We start from the raw sequence: 16,044 nt of genomic DNA on the forward strand, positions 1-16,044 counted from the left end.
GAATTTCGTCGAATTGCGTTTGTGGAAATCCCAGCGGCGACGATCTGGGACGTTTGCGATCAGTCCTCCCTTCTCAGAAGAGGATTTTGAGGTTGGAGGCTGAAAAGTTTTTCTTCCAGGATGGCCTGTCACTGTCCGCGTCCCGTCCCAGACGATCGCTCGAGGGATCCCACTTCTGACACCAAATTGTTGTGGAAATTTCTCTGCTGCTGGTGAAGAATGAAATAGAGAACTTCTGCCGGCCGACAAGTTTATTTTCTTTGCAAAGAAAAGGTCAATCAACACACGAGCGGTCAAAGATGAAGAAGGACCCCGAACATGGGGATATCTAAACATTTATACCTGAGGACCACCTCTTTCACACCCCTTTGTCTGCTGTAGGGGTCTGGCCTTCCAGGAAGTGCTTTCCCACCCCTCTGCCCACTGCAGACATCAGGGCCGACCCCCTGCTGGTGTGTTTTACATATGAGGTGTCCTACAGGATCTTGCATTCAGGTGCAAAGCCAAGTCCAGACATCACAATCTACAAAACACAAAAGGACCTGGCATCTTGTGTTAGGAAGGGGGAGGTTGGGCATCTGCAGTGGCTGAAACAAAGAAACTGAATCTACCATTACAGCTCCTATCCGACTCTCTTCCGTCTCCTCCTGGAGCGACAGCCCCCGCTGTGGTGGGCTGGTCTAAGGCTCTAATAGTTATTAAGAACTCAAATTGGACTGACCACCCAACTTTAGTGATGGCAGGTGCACTCTGATCCAGGGGAGTTGGCTAGGTGTTTGTTGAAAGGCATTCTCGGAAATGTAGTGAAGTAGACGAGGCATATTGGAAAAGTTCAATTACAATTATTAACCAGGTTGGGATCATTTCAAATGTTTCTATACTAGGGATGTGCATCTCCATCACTGAGGCCAATGTTTATGCGTATCTCAATGTATTGCCAGCGACCTGATTATAAAATCTACCCATCTGTAGTATGATGCTGTGTAGTTCAATATGGTACAGATAGTTTAATTTAATTTGATTTATTTGGTTCTTCTTAAAGCTGCAGTAGGTACATTTTATTAAAAAATATATGTTTTTGTCTTATTTGCTGATTGGTTGTTTTTGTTCAAACCCAGTGCAAATGTGTAGATTCTTGCAAATGCCATTAGGAGCACTGATTTCTTCACAGATGATCTGTCTCGTGTACTACTGTCAGGATGTAGTGAAAGTTTCAGCAAAAAGCATCTTTAGGCAACTAGAGAAACAGGTGGAGAGGAGGAGTCTGAATATACAATTATCTGTCACATATCCAGATAATAAAGGCATGGGGCCCCTGTAAGATTGCTCGAGCGGCAAAGGCAGGAAGGAAGGGACCTTGAAACTGTTCAGTCAGTCCAAATTTCTTTATGTCCCTTTTTCCCAAGCAGTGGATCAGTGCCACTTATTTACAGTGAGGATCAGCTTGGCCCAAACCGAAGAAAACAACAAACTAAATAAAAATGAAAACAACTTAGGACAAAGGTAACTAGAGGTATCAAAAAGAAAACCTCAACTCTGCTCAGGGCTATACCCCTTTTAAGCTTGGGCCCCTGGCAGCTAACAAACCGTGTGGCCTGCTCACCAACATCCTCAAAACTAGTCTCCCCTGGAGAACCCTCAACTCCTGCTTATATGTGCGGTAGCTCCTCCTACCACAGGAAGCAACAATTAATAAAAAACAATTAACCTTTAGCATTCATTTGTCTAATACCCAATAGTTAAGTTTTATAGGTCAACAGTAGAAAGAACTCACTACACATATCAGAAGAGTAAAATAGATCCCAACTGTTCAAAATAACAAATCTCCCAAACGCCTCCTAAATCTCCCCCTCATCTATACTACACTTGGCACATTCCCCCAGGAACCTGACCATAAAAGGAGAAATCAGAAGATGGCCAAGTGCAATCTAGATGAGAGGTGAGAAACACAAATTAATCAAATGGACAAAGTTAAAACCCAAATATTTCCTTAGGCTTCCTTCCAGATCTAATGTAACTCAAACATAATACAATTTCCCTCACCATGTTTCAACCCAACATCTGTACTAATTACCAAACCCCAGACACCTGCTGGCTAGATGGTATGTAAGTGGCTGAGGTGGACAAGCACTCTATGTTGTGTCTCGTTTAAGTAACAGGTCACGGGGAATCCCCATGACAGCCCCTACTAATAATTATATATAAATAAATAGTTTTTTACCGATGCAAAGATGTTAGGAACTGTGCATCCAGAGTTCATCCCAAATTGTATCTGGTGCACACACGTAAATCAGGGCGATTGCATCTTGAACTTTTATGTTGGTGCGCTGATGCGAATTAGTGAATCTTACCATACCTACTACAATACTACATGTTTTGTGCAGTATATAGCCTTATTCTTAACCACATCATAACCTGGTGAATTTATTCAACATCTCAGGTCTGTTACATACCAGTAGGAGGATTTTCCTCTGAGAGAACAGAGGAGAGTGGACAGCCAGCTGTGATCTCTATTCTGTTCACTTCAGTGTAATTTAACCAGGCTGGAAAGGAAAACACAGCTCTTCATTACACACTGCTGCAACATGCAGGAAGGCTCACCATCTGGCTACTTATCTCTCTCTCATTCTCTCTGCCTCTGTTTGTTTCTCTCCACCTTGTTGTCTCTGCCACTTGTTTAAGAAAAAGATTGAGAATAAATAAGGGAGAGGGAGAAAGAGCAAGGCAAAAGGAGACGAAGAGAGTGAAAATAGAATAAGAGGACCATGGGAGAGAATAAGAGGGGAGAGAAGGTGGATAGAAGAAATAAAATGGAAAAACAACAAGTATGAGAAAAGATAAAAACAATATAGATCCAGAAACAGAAGCTAGATAAAGAGTAAGGCAATTGTACGGTTTTGTCTTGCTCCATCTCTATCTTCTTTTCTATTTCTCTACCCTCACCCTCCCTCGCTCCCTGATGAAGTTATCTTTCTTCCTCTGTCACGATTCTCTCCAGTCTGGGTTTCCTTCCGATAAACAAGACTTGGCAGCAAACAAAACCAAAAAGTAAAAAAGAAAAAGAAAAAAAGAAAACTTCTTCAGAATCTTCAGGGAAAAGAGAAGGTGCATTTTGATGGCAATGTTTTCATTTCCACCACTCTCAAGTACACTTTTTATCATCTGGAGTCCTTCAGCTTGGAGTGTGAAGGAAATGTCAGCTCTACTCAAACTGCATAAGGTTTGTAGAGTGCTTTCACTGTCAGTCTTAGGTGTTAGGTAATTGGGGAGATTAAATTAAAACTGTAATGCCTTCCAAGTGTTTTTTTTTACAATGTTGTTTCTGTGTTGGGGTTAAAGGTGCTTAAAGCTTTGTCTGTGGTGGCATTAGAAAAAAGAACTTGCTCAGCATTGCACCTGCATGCACCCGGGTTCAGATCCCAGCAGTGGAGCTTCTATCCTAGCAGTAGCAGATGTTATGGATGGATCATGTATGCCTCACTGTTCTAGCAACTGACTAAAATAATATATCCGACAGCATTAAGTAGAAACTACATTTTAACTACATTTAAAAGTAACGCAAAAGTTACTGTACCTAGTAACTAATTACTTTCACTTTTGAGAGAAGTAACTACTAACTGTATCTAATATGCTCTTTTTCAGTAACTTGCCCAACAATGCACAGTACTACACTCGCAGTCTGACTGGAACCAGTATACCTGGTGTCCTTAAGGGTTTTCAAATGAACTGTAGCCTGCAGTTGGCTAGCTGATCTGGGATACTGTTGTGCACACTGTGTCAAACTTCAGAGGTCAGAATAGCCATCTTAGACCTACGACCCAGTCCTTACCCCTTTCCGTACCTGCTACATAGGAAGAAAGCCCAGCAGTAGATAACAATTTTACATTAAAGTGCAATTGAAAATAATGGGCCAACAGGCTGACAACAGTATGCCCACTTTCTCTCCCTAGCAGTGGTCTGACTCCAATCTTCCTGTCCCCTCTCTGTCTCTGTTTGTATTCTGTGTTTGTTATATAACCTTTGAGTGTCCTTGCAAGGTGTAAGTGTGCGTCTGCACTGTACACGTCCTGGCTGCAGCTGGCTTGTGGGTGACCTGTTTGTGCAGGTCACAGTCTGAAAACAAGCTCAGCAGCGTTCTGTCCAGCCCAAGGAGCATCTGACTTCACCTTCAGCTACTTCATAAGCTTGTGCACACACAAACACGCGCAACCTGCTCACTTCAGCTGTCGTTTCTTCTTCTCCTGCAGGAGCCTGGTTGAAGTCGGAGGAGACGGTGGCGATGAAAACAAAGAGAGCTGACTTTGCCGCCGCTTTCCTGCGTGGCCGGATGATAGTAGCTGGAGGACTTGGTAAGAGTGATACATCGTAAACTAATGTTTCTGTTTGCTGCTTTCACACTGCAGTTTATATTGATTGAATTTTGCTGCATTAACGTTACATAATTCATGTCAGAACAATCTGATGGGTTAAAAGTAACCTACTGATAAGTTCTTACGTGACTGAATGTATCTGACAGCAAATTCAGCAGCAAAAAAGAAATCCAGCAAGAACAGGCTCATGATCACAAAATGAAAGGAAACTATGCCGTTCTTTGTTTTATTTATAATATTGGCTGCACTTGATTACAGGTTTGATCATGATGTCAAAACTTAAGTCTGGAACAATAACTAGCAGCAATGTTGTGAGCTAAATGAAATCCTGATGCCTTTATGTTGTTAGATCTCCTGTAAAATGTGAGAGAAATACAGAAATACCCTGTAAGCCAGTCAGTGTGCAGAAGTAAAACACGAGGGAGTCTGATATCTCTGGGTGTGTGCCTGCTCTCCAGGTCATGAGCCCTCAGCCCTGGACACAGTGGAGGCCTTTCATCCTCAGAGAAAGAAGTGGGAGAGGTTGGCTCCCATGACCTTTCCCAGATGCTCCACCACCTCCATCGTCATCAGAGACCGCCTCCTGGTGGTGGGAGGAGTCAACCAGGTACACTTGTGCTAAATTAAGCCCTAAATTAAGTGAATGTAACACATACGTACATATGCAGAACATATTTTCAGGAACTCAGCAGCTAGTAACAGCAGTAATACATCTACTAGTATTCATGGTGACAGATGTTTCCTGCTCATTGTGAGTGACAAGTGTGTCCCAGTTTACCTATTTATTTATACCCTCGCCTTAGTGTGGAGTGCCCTCCACAGCTGGGGGTAGGAGCTTGTAAGTAGGTTAGTGTTCTGCCTGACTAACTGCTCACTGATCAGCCTACACAGATCTGTCCCTGCCTTACACACTGTACATGACAGTAGGGTTTGGTGGTATATTGACTTTTTAAGGTATACTGATACATTATCAAATAAGATATGATGAGACAATGTTGTTACATGACAATAGGTTGGATGTCACATCAAATAACATACACAACCCGTTTCTTCTGTAAAGCCATGCCAGTGTTTGCATCTCTCCTCTCCTACCTTCTCTGCACAACCCCGCACCCACACACTCTCGAGTTCTCCTGCACCAGGGTGGGGGAGACAGTGCTGGTACACATGCTGGTCCACAGGCCTGGTTTGTATATAATTTGGAGATGGTTTGGATTTAAAAGATCAGATGGGCAGCAGAACCATAGCATCTGTTGAGATTGCCATGAACAGGTTGCATCCAAAAGTGGAAGCACTTCAAATCTCTTCCACCACTTCAGGAGAGAGTGTTAAACTTCATACTGCGGCTGCAACCTTCAGCACCTTTTGCCCAGAAACAAAGCTTGTTGCGAGCCTATTTACCCGTGGTGTGTCTTTTGAAAAGAAAAGTGCCAGGTGGCGTGAAATAACTAAGGCTATGGACTACCACATCGCTAAAGATATGTTCCCCGTTGCAAGAGTGGAATAAGAATGATTTTAAAAAGCTGCTATAAACCATTGACTCAAAATACCAGTTACCAGAGAAGCACTGTTTGAAATGTTCACTGAGGTCAGACAGAATCTTACAGACTGGCTCGCAAAAGTGACTCATTTCGCAGTGACAGGACATGTTTGAAAAGTAGGAGGAGTTTGAAAAAGTAGGTTTAGCATATTTCATGATTTTGCTATAAAAGTGCCACCTAGTGGCCCATTCGTGGCAGATTTGGCACAGCTCCTTAGTGGTTCATGGAAAATTAAAGGCCCAGTTTCATGTTAATCGGACAAACCTACACAGAGATATGGCATCACCTCCTGATTTGAGTCCAACATACAGAGGGTTGTTCCTTTATAACTTGCATGCTTTTGGCGTAAAATACATTTATATATTACACAATTATATCTCATCCTAATTAACCCTGATTATCAACTGGAGAGAGATTCAGAATTCAAATATGAGGATTTCACACATAATGTAATTATTTATGATAAAGTACGAAGTGAAAGCTGTAACTTTTTTCTTTTAAAGGGAAAGAAGTGTTTTTTGTTTTCTAATCTTAAAGTCTCTGATATATATCGACTCCCAAACTCCAAATCAGTCACAGTGGAGGCTCAGCTGTCTGTTATGCAAGGCTGGGTATCAGAAATCAATTCTTGCAGGAGTCACATCAGTTTTATATATCTATGTGGATTGTAAAGCATCGATCATAATTGGAAAGGATTCAAAATAAATGGATTGCTGTGCAGTTTCAACCAGTTCATTGCTCTGGAATATGAAGGAAATAGGGTTTGGTCAGTATCACACTTAAAGACTAGTGCAACTGATAGAAATAAAGTTGCATAAAGTGAACATTAAGTAAGTGATACTGTACATGGTGTCTCAGTAGAAGAAAACAAGGACACAGTGTCATTAATGCAAACCATCTGAAACTGGGCCCAAACCTGTCAACCAGTCACAGAGCCACAGTGTCAGCACTTTCAGACCTGCAGTTCTGGACCTGCTGTTTCAGTCCAAGCTGCACCACCTGTTGGTAAGAAAAGCAACAGCAACAGCAACAGCAGTATAGCAATGTAGAAATTCAGAATTGTGCCATTAACACAGAAATTCCTGATTATTGACACCTCGAAGGGCATTAATTCAATTCAATTCAGTTTTATTTGTATAGCGCCAATTCATAACAGAAGTTATCTCAGGACACTTTTCAAATAGAGCAGGTCTAGACCGAACTCTTTATAACATTATTTACAAAGACCCAACAGAGCAAGGACTTGGCGACGGCGGCAAGGAAAAACTTCCTTTTAAGAAGCAGAAACCTAGGACAGACCCTTCGGCTCTAAGTGGGTGGTTGTCTGCCTCGACCAGTTGGGGTAGAGAGAGAGAGAGAGAGAGATACAAAAGAACAGAGGTAAAGACAGAAGGACAGAGACAGAGACAAAGGTGCACAGCAACAACAGTAGCAACAGCTACACTAATAGTAGTGGCTGATGGTGATGATGATGATGAACATGAAGAATATGATGACCCATATTATCCCACTTATATCAAGGTCAACTGCCAAAGAAAAAGAATGAAGACCATTTATATTTTCATACGTTCTTTCACAAGCCGTACCTCTGTTTCCCTGGTACAGCCTGCAGGTTTGATTAATACCTGGAACAATCATTACATTGCCATAAGTTTATCTACTAGTAATCGAGTATTCACCCAAACCATGGTATAATAGTAGCAGGAATTCATTGAGGTAAGAGGTGTGCTGAAATGCAGTTTTAATAAACACTCATCACTCATTTATTCAATGTATCTGTATGCCACCAATGTTTTCCTTATTTCTCCCTCTCTCAGGTTCCCAGCTCAGCCCATGAGATCCTGTATGTGAAAGAAGAAGAGTTTCTGTAGCCTGAAGTAATTGACACCAGATGAGTGCAGCACATCAGTGGTTCCACTGCTTCTCTGTACGACCCTCCAGAATGATCAGACTGTAGTGCAATGTGTAGGAAGCACTGAAAACTCAGAGAGATGGAGTGAAAGTCCCTGACTTTGTGATGTAATGGAACAGATAACACTGCCCCCTGCTGGGCTGTACTGACACTGAGACCCACATGTAAGCACACACATGTACAATGGAGGAGCTGGCTCTTTCTTTATACAGAGTTCTGTTTCTTGATACTTTCAGTATGTGACACTTCTGCGTTGTACGTTGTAGTGCATACATGGAGAAGAACTTTTGTAGCTTATATGTCTAGAAATGTAGACAGAAAATATATGGATGACCTATTTTATGGCATATATGCATTTCCAGTCTGGTTTTATGTCTTTGTTAATGTGTTCATTTGAGTGCAGCTTGCTAACAAGTGAGCATCTGTAAATTATTTCCACATAAGATTTTAATTCAGTTTAATGACATGACTGCAATATTTGCATATTGTTTAATATCATCTAGCAAAAAAACACCTCTCTGGAAATGTTTGTTAAACCGTACTGTAACTAAATTTGCACTAAAGCAATTAACACTGAGTGGGAGTTGATTTTACCATCAATAATTTCTAGTGTAATGTGTTGCAGTAATTACACTGAGAATGCTATACTATCACTCTTCTACAGTATGCTGTAACAGTGCACATTTGTCAGTATGACCATAGATATGATTTAATACATGAATATGTGAAGAGAAACTATATTAAGTGACAATATGGTGTTTGTTTAAGTAATTAGCAGAATGCTGTTGTAGACAAAGAAATGGATTCAGTTTGATTCTGACATTTTATTCCTGCAGCAATACAAGCTCTCTTTGTCAGTGTTTCATTTGTGAAACATGTGCTGTGCTGTAATAATCATTAGTTAATAACACCTCACTCAGGTTGTGATGTTACAGATTTGTTTTTGTGACTCCAGAAATCATCTACTAACAGGACTGTTTGCTGTCTAAAGCCAAACTCTTGTGTCTTTGGCTCGGGCTGTTGTGCAATAGGCGGCTAAGCTGTGAAATGTTTCATTGTGCTGAGAAAGATTTTATTTCATCCCACAACATGATCAGCCTCTGATCTGTCCTACACCCAATCATGTCATGTAATATTGAGGATATGAGCAGTCATATTCAGTGGAATAAATTGGATTTGTTGTTTGTATTGCACTTACTTTCCACTAGATGGCAGTGATTGCACACATGAATCCACACAAGAGACTGTGAGGCCTTCACTGACGGATACATACACAGTTATGTTACCAGATCAGTTACTTACATGTTTTTATACAGAAATGACACACTTTCTTAAGCTACATTTCAATATATACTTAGAATGTACATTTTGATAGAATAAGGAAAAAGCATGATAGTTTTCTACTTTTGTTCATTGTAGCTATGATGATAGATGACAAGATCCTCAGATTTATTCTTCTTATTTTAACACTATCTGGTTTTCTTGTTTTCAGAGGTCATAGGGAGATCAACTGACGTTTCTTCTGTGCTGTAAACTGCACGAATCACTGACGTAATGCATGAACAGTGTTTGATACGCCAAGCCAATTGTGCAGTCTGTTAGCTCAGAATGCATAATTAGCAATTAGCATGTAGTCATCTGGTCAGAGCCCTGGATTTTAATAAGGTAGTGGATCGTTTTGTTTAGTAACTTGACTGAAAAAATGCCTGTTTTCTGGTCTAACAGCTCACATTGTATTAATGGCTGTTTAAGAATATTACAAATGTGAATATTACTTTAAGATCAATAGTTTGGTGATGTGTTTAGAGTGTTTCAGTATGTGATTGAATAGAAAATGCATCTTGTGTATTTCAGAGAAAATAAATCACAGTCACCTTCCATGAGCCCCTGCTGTTGATTAATAATACTAAGGGGAAGCTTATTGCCGTTTCCTACTTGGAGCCGAAGTGTAATGTTAGCTCGAGCTGACAGATGTCAGTCAATGTTACTGGTGTTTCATGGAAATCTGTGACCACATCACAGAATCTGACTGGACATCTCTACTTGCTCCATTCACTAGAGATGTCAAGTAGCTTAAATCTACGAGTCACTCTTCAACACCTCGGCTTTAAAGTGAACTCACTGAATCAGTGTATCTTTTAGCAGTGGAGCTCCTCCAACTGGAGACTAAAGCGCTGGTGTCTGACATGATACACAGTACATCACTTCATTAAAAGACCACAAATCCCACTGACACAGTCATGAAGTCATTACTCTGTTGCCCAGCTACGGACTATCTAAACAGGGCTTGAAGAGCCTTGAACAGAACTGAGCTTGAACCAGCAATATACTGAACCTAAAGGACTAGTGTGTAGGATTCAGTAGCATCTAGCAGTAAAGTTACAAATTGCAACCACTTGAATACAGCTCAGCCTCCAGGCGTGTACGAGAAACTACAGTGGATGCAAAGCTTTCGACCGACGTGAAAGGCCCTATCTACAGCCGGTGTGTGCTTTGTCCAACTGTTAGAAACATGGCGGTTCAACATGGCGGACTCTGAAGAAGAATACCCGCTCCCTCTGTTGATAAAAACGGCTCATTCTAAGGTAACAAAAATGCAATGGCCCTTATTTTCAAGTGATTATACACTAATGAAAACATACCTATAAACCCCAGGTGGAAGTAAAAATGTTATATTGTACCCCTATTTACAAAAACTCAAATTCTTTGTATTTTTTTTTTTTTTTATTGAAATCCAATCATTTTGTCTTCCTGTAGAACAAAATGTGACCCGGCTTATGTAAGCATGAACTAAAAAGGGAACTAACTTCTTACAATGAACTGAAATGATTCGAATCAGCAAAGCGATCTGTAATTTCCACCTCCACCATTCACTTTAAATGTTCATATACGCTATCATGACATTGTGTTTTCTACCCACCTGCTGTGCGTGCATCTTAGTTATTTATACATGGGAAATCTGTCTATAGGGTGAGTTTTATTTTGAAGTTTTCTGTGTCATATCTATTTCAGCGACATCTGGAAAAGGCCTAAAAGCTCTTAGTTAATTGGCACTAAAAGGTCCCTGACTATCAAAAGTGATTGCTGCACTAATGTGTATATTGTAATATAGCAATAACCGCTGCACTTACAACGGTAGAGCTTTAGTAGCCTAATGGTTGGTAAGGCTTGTTAGATAATGCTTACTCACTGCTTACTCTACATCTACGCTGATTTCCTCTGTGAGGCTTTTTCTACTGCACACTAGGGACAAATTTGCTCTATAAATGACCCCCCCCCCCACACACACACACACTGTATTCCTCTCTGTGTTTTTTTCACATTAACTTGGTCAAAGTAATTGCCCCAGCAGAGCAGCAGAGAGACACAGAGGTTATTAGCCCGAACTAGTAACGCCTCACTTAACCATTCAGGTAAGAGGAGGAAACATGACTTTCTCTATCACACAAGGAAAATAAATGCATCTTAATGGGAAAAAAATGGTGTGAAAAGAGAAAGATCTCTTCAGTAATGAGGCCTACGATCATATACGCTGCTGTCTTCATAGCAGCTGATATACACAGTAAAGGACAATGAGGAAATACAGGTAAACAGGTTACTTACTCATAATATCTATAACTGCTTATCTTTTTTAACCTGTAGCACTTTGAGATCTTTTGATGAAAAGGGCATTATAAATAAAATGTATTATTATTATTATTGATAGAATAGACTGACTCACTGTTACCTGTAACAGGCTGCCTGTCGTGAGAATAACAACCAGGTAATAATGGTATTGGGTTGTTTGCAGAATGCTTTTGGTTTCCGATTCCGATTTGTGGGAGTATTTGCACATTTTCTGTTTACAGTAAAGTCCCAATGTGTGTGTCACAGGAGATGGGTGCATGGTGGTGGGTGTAAGGGAAAAGTACATGGTGAACACTGGTATCTAACCTGACTCACTGCACTGGTTAGATTTATAACAAAAAGTTAAGCAAAAATTATATTTTATAAAACAAACCAAAACTATAAAATGCTAGTCTGATGTAATTATTACATGAACATTACAATTATTACATCTCTGAGCACCTCCCATTACAGATGTTGTGTAGAGCCCATAACTTCAGTAATTGTCTCATTTGTCTCAAACACAGGGAGAGGACATCCTGTCCACATGGAACAACTAAATGTACACACACAGCAAACACGCCTCATATGTGCGGTTGACGAAGCAACCCTATTCTGTCCTCAAGTAGAAATAGCATTACTAGGCGGTAAAAATACTAGTTTTTAAATCCTGCATTCAAAATCTTACCCAAAGCAGCAACAAGGAACTTTCATTTTGAGTAGATTCTGGTGGCCCCTGTGGACAAAAGCGGTAGTGTTTCTACTGCCTCGTTTCATTGATTTCAAGGGGAATCTGACCAGCATTACGAATAACTACATGTCATGGTTTGTTTATGTAGGTCATATAGAGGCATGTTTCACAACCAGTGAACAACTCTTTGTAGTATGTTTAAGTCAAAGTATCAAAAGGGAAAGTACTCATTATACATCTAGCCCATGAAAAAGTATAGGATTATAAATACTGACACATTAAAGCAGTAGCTTAGTTCGTCATTTTGCTTCTTATTATTATGTTTAAAGGAGCATAAAATGGAAATACTTAGAATCTCAAAACTTGAGTTCTTGAGCAATGAGTACTCTGTCAGGATTACCTAAGTCCTTGCATATTGATTTTCTTGCAGAAATCTGATTAATGAATACCAATGGTGTCCTCGAGCCTACAAGGAAGATATAATTGTTAAAAACACTGGCTTTGGTCCTCTCAGAGAAGGCAGGTCCCGGTTCACACTCCTCTCTGACCTGAAACAAACTATTTTTGTCTCCATTCTCCAATTTTCCATCATTCCATGATGTGATGACGATGATGTCTGTTTTCTTTAATGGGTGAACCATGTGCTGCCTGCGGGAGGTTACTCTTCACCCACCCTACTTATACACACACACACAACACACACAACACACACACACACACACACACACACACACACACTCACACCAGTACACACAAGGGCAAAGCAGTTAATCGGTAAGGCTGTCAGTTATCCTCTAACGCCTCACAAGTTGAATTTTCTTCAATTTACAGCGAGTTCTGGATGTTGCAGAGCTGCTGTCTGAATAAGTAACTTCTTTAATCATCACACTGGTTCTTCCGTGTTTGACAGAAACATCTTTCTACCTGGGACTTCAGTATGTTGTAGGAGTACTTGCTGGTACAGCCATTTGGAAGGTCACAGATCATTACAAGAGCCTGGGGTCACAGGTCAGGACATCCCCCTTTCACCTAAACTCTGTGATCCAAAATGAAGTAAGTACTTTTAGTAGAAATAGAAATAATACAAAATTGTCCAATAGTTCCAATATAAAATATAGAAAAGTAACACACACCAAGGGTTGCAGTGAGGCGCTGATCAGTGGAAGTGTACTTGAGTGAAGGAAAAAAGTGTTGCACACTCTAGCTCCATACGCATTTCTCCTTTATTTAGCTGATGACATTTCGGCCTTCTTCAAGATCAACCAACGATTTGATCTACTGCCAGGGATTAGCACCTCCCTACAACCCTTGGTGTTCAGTGTTCAGTTTTTTAGCCGTTATCTCATTAACTTGTTTGGGTTAGAGTGTTGGGGTTCATATTAAAGAAGGGTTAGGGTCAGGCAAGTACTGGTTATGGTTCTAGTTAGGGTAAGTCACCAGGAAATGAATGTAAGTCTATGTATTGTCCACAAAAGATAAGTAAACAGGTCTGTGTGTTAGGGTTTGGCAGTTGTGACACCAAGTCCAGGATCTAGCACTAACAACAACTGAAGTGGAAGACGCTTGGTGGAGGAACAGACAGGACATGAGTGTTGCGGGGCTGAGGTCTACTTTTCGCCTCTGTTCCCAGCTAAATGGGCTATATGTGTTGTAAGAACATACACAGTAGGACAGGAAACTCTACATAAAAGGTATAAAGGCACTATATTTTTAAATGACCCTAGTCTTGATGAAGCAGTACTTAATCTGTGTTCCAATTCTAAGTAATGCAAACATTTAAAATGTGAAAATTAGGATTTTGAGAACAATAAACCAAATAAAGACTTAGCAAGCCAAATTCCCATGAATCCCTACGATATTCATGCAAACAACTTCTGGTTAAGCAGAAATTGAAAATCGTATTTAATCCATTCCATAAACATGTTACTTTCCAATTTCTGACTTACAGATCTGTTATTAGCCTACAGAATGAAGGTCCCAAGCAAAAACACCCAATGACTGCTAAGGACATCAGAGGACATAGCTCAATTGCTAAAAAAAAAAACATTCCATACTGAAATTTACCCACACAATACTGAGAAACCCATCCCCAATAAGTCAACACAGTAAATTTGCTAGAAAATAAGCGAATGATAGTGCTAGCCTCCAATCCCCCTGGCACCCTTTACCCTTGGTTTGTAGGTCATTACGGTCCTTGAAGAACAGTTTAAGTGATAATATTACAGTTTGTGTTCAGTTTCCTTTCAAATAGGATTAGATAACTTTGGAGTTTGTCTGAATTCTTGTTTTTCCTGCTCCCTCCGACTTCTTTTAGTGGTTTTGCTTTCTCTCCAAATCTCAGTAATTAACTTGTTGAGTTGGTGATCAAAACTAAGACGCAAGAAGCTAATTTATCTGATGGAATGAAGTGACTGGATGATGTTAGCCCTCTCAACGGGGGATGTAATGACTCTCTGGAGAATGAGGAGAAACTCAAGTCCAGGATTGTCGCACTTTTCTGCTTCTCCCCTGTGTGTAGAGGAGAAAGGTTGGAGGGAATGGGAGAGAGAGCGGGGGAGTGTGATCGGTGGACAGCCATTCATCCTGAGCTGAGGGAAGGTTTCCAAATCTCCCCCCTGACATTCTTCTGGGCTCAAAGAAGCCCCTGGACAGAAGTGGCCCAAAACTGGCACAGACCGCCTCGACGTTGCCAGGGACAGCCACTCTGCCGAGGCGTTGCTGGGGCCCAACGCTGTTTTGTCTTCCGTTCTCACCTCACTTCCTGGTTTGGAAAAGGAGGCTGGAGGATCATTAATGACCAGAAGGACCCCATACTACACTGTATGTCCACACGTAACCAGAACTTCTTTCAGTTAGCTATTTCTGCTTTCCCTCAGTGACACAGGTGTCGTCAGGTCGATTTCTTAACTTGAAACAAGGATTTTTTTATATCAGAAGTTACACAGACCAGCAGCCAAATTACACTATTCCATGGTAAGCTACATTCACACACACACTGATGGTGATGGAGCAGCCTTGCAAGGCGTTGGCCTGACCATCGGTCATCCATCAGGAGCAACGTAGGGTTCAGTGTCTCCTGAGTCCTTGCCGCCTTTTCGTTTCCACACAAAGGAATTGCTTTGACATAGTTGTCTTTTAACTTCCTGTCCAGCTTGCGCCTACATTTGATCAAATATCTGACCAGTTTTACAATATAATGACGTGATATGATGATGTGTTAAGGACTGCCAGAAGAAGAAGACAATGTGAAGTTTTCCTTTACAGCAGTCTGACAAACACTGACTGATATATATGTAGTGGTGCTAATAAGATCGGTTCTCCTGCACAGCCCTGGGATCAGCTGTTAATGTTATAATAGCATAGTGACTGGTCAGTTAGTTAGGTGAAAAGCTGTGTTTTCTGTGTATTCATATTAATAAATCAGATTCCAGACCAAGAATGGAAAATTCATCTGGTTTAGTAATTGTGAAGAATGTAAGATATGTTCATAATCTCATTGTCGTACTAATAATCATCAGAGCTGTTGAAAAAGAGCTGAAGCTAACACACTGCTGCAACACAAAGTGACTTAGTTAAAATAGTTGACCTAGTTAATTGTAACTTATAACTAACTAGGTCAACTAGCTTACAACTTGTAAACTAGATGATGCTGTAGGTGTTGTGCCAAAGATTTGTCTTATTTAATCTGATATCTGTGGTGGATGTGTGTTCCCAACTGAAACGTACAGTATATCAGTCTGTGTGAACTGATTTGTGACATTTGACTTTCACTATAGGCAGTACACAATGAGTTAGTTCAACTTAAACTGTTTAAGGAAACCCATTTAAACTGTTTTAGTTCATTAAGTGAAACAATTTAAGCAGGAAAAATTTTGACTCAAGTCTTTATAGTTAAGCTAACTTGGGCAAATTAAGAATTGTACC

At 40.5% G+C, this 16,044-nt stretch overlaps 1 protein-coding gene and 1 long non-coding RNA gene across 6 annotated transcripts in view; both read left to right on the forward strand.

Moving 5' to 3' along the window:
* The window catches only part of klhdc8a (kelch domain containing 8A), a 48,702-nt gene extending 39,691 nt beyond the window's left edge, over positions 1 to 9,011 (forward strand). For all 5 annotated transcript variants that reach the window (XM_051415511.1, XM_051415510.1, XM_051415514.1 and 2 more), the window contains 3 exons: positions 4,248 to 4,349; positions 4,829 to 4,977; positions 7,729 to 9,011. In XM_051415511.1, coding sequence (XP_051271471.1) covers positions 4,248 to 4,349; positions 4,829 to 4,977; positions 7,729 to 7,782 — 305 coding nt within the window. In that variant the 3' untranslated portion in view covers positions 7,783 to 9,011. The remainder of the gene's footprint in view (positions 1 to 4,247; positions 4,350 to 4,828; positions 4,978 to 7,728) is intronic.
* Positions 9,012 to 11,249: 2,238 nt separating this feature from the next.
* LOC127371733 (uncharacterized) lies at positions 11,250 to 15,518 on the forward strand. The gene is made up of 3 exons (XR_007886437.1): positions 11,250 to 11,409; positions 13,031 to 13,173; positions 14,639 to 15,518. It is a non-coding gene; the product is annotated as an uncharacterized LOC127371733 (long non-coding RNA).
* Positions 15,519 to 16,044: the final 526 nt, after the last annotated feature.

Source organism: Dicentrarchus labrax, unplaced genomic scaffold (genome assembly GCF_905237075.1).
Source record: "Dicentrarchus labrax unplaced genomic scaffold, dlabrax2021, whole genome shotgun sequence".
In the NCBI taxonomy this organism is placed as follows: Eukaryota; Metazoa; Chordata; class Actinopteri; family Moronidae; genus Dicentrarchus; species Dicentrarchus labrax.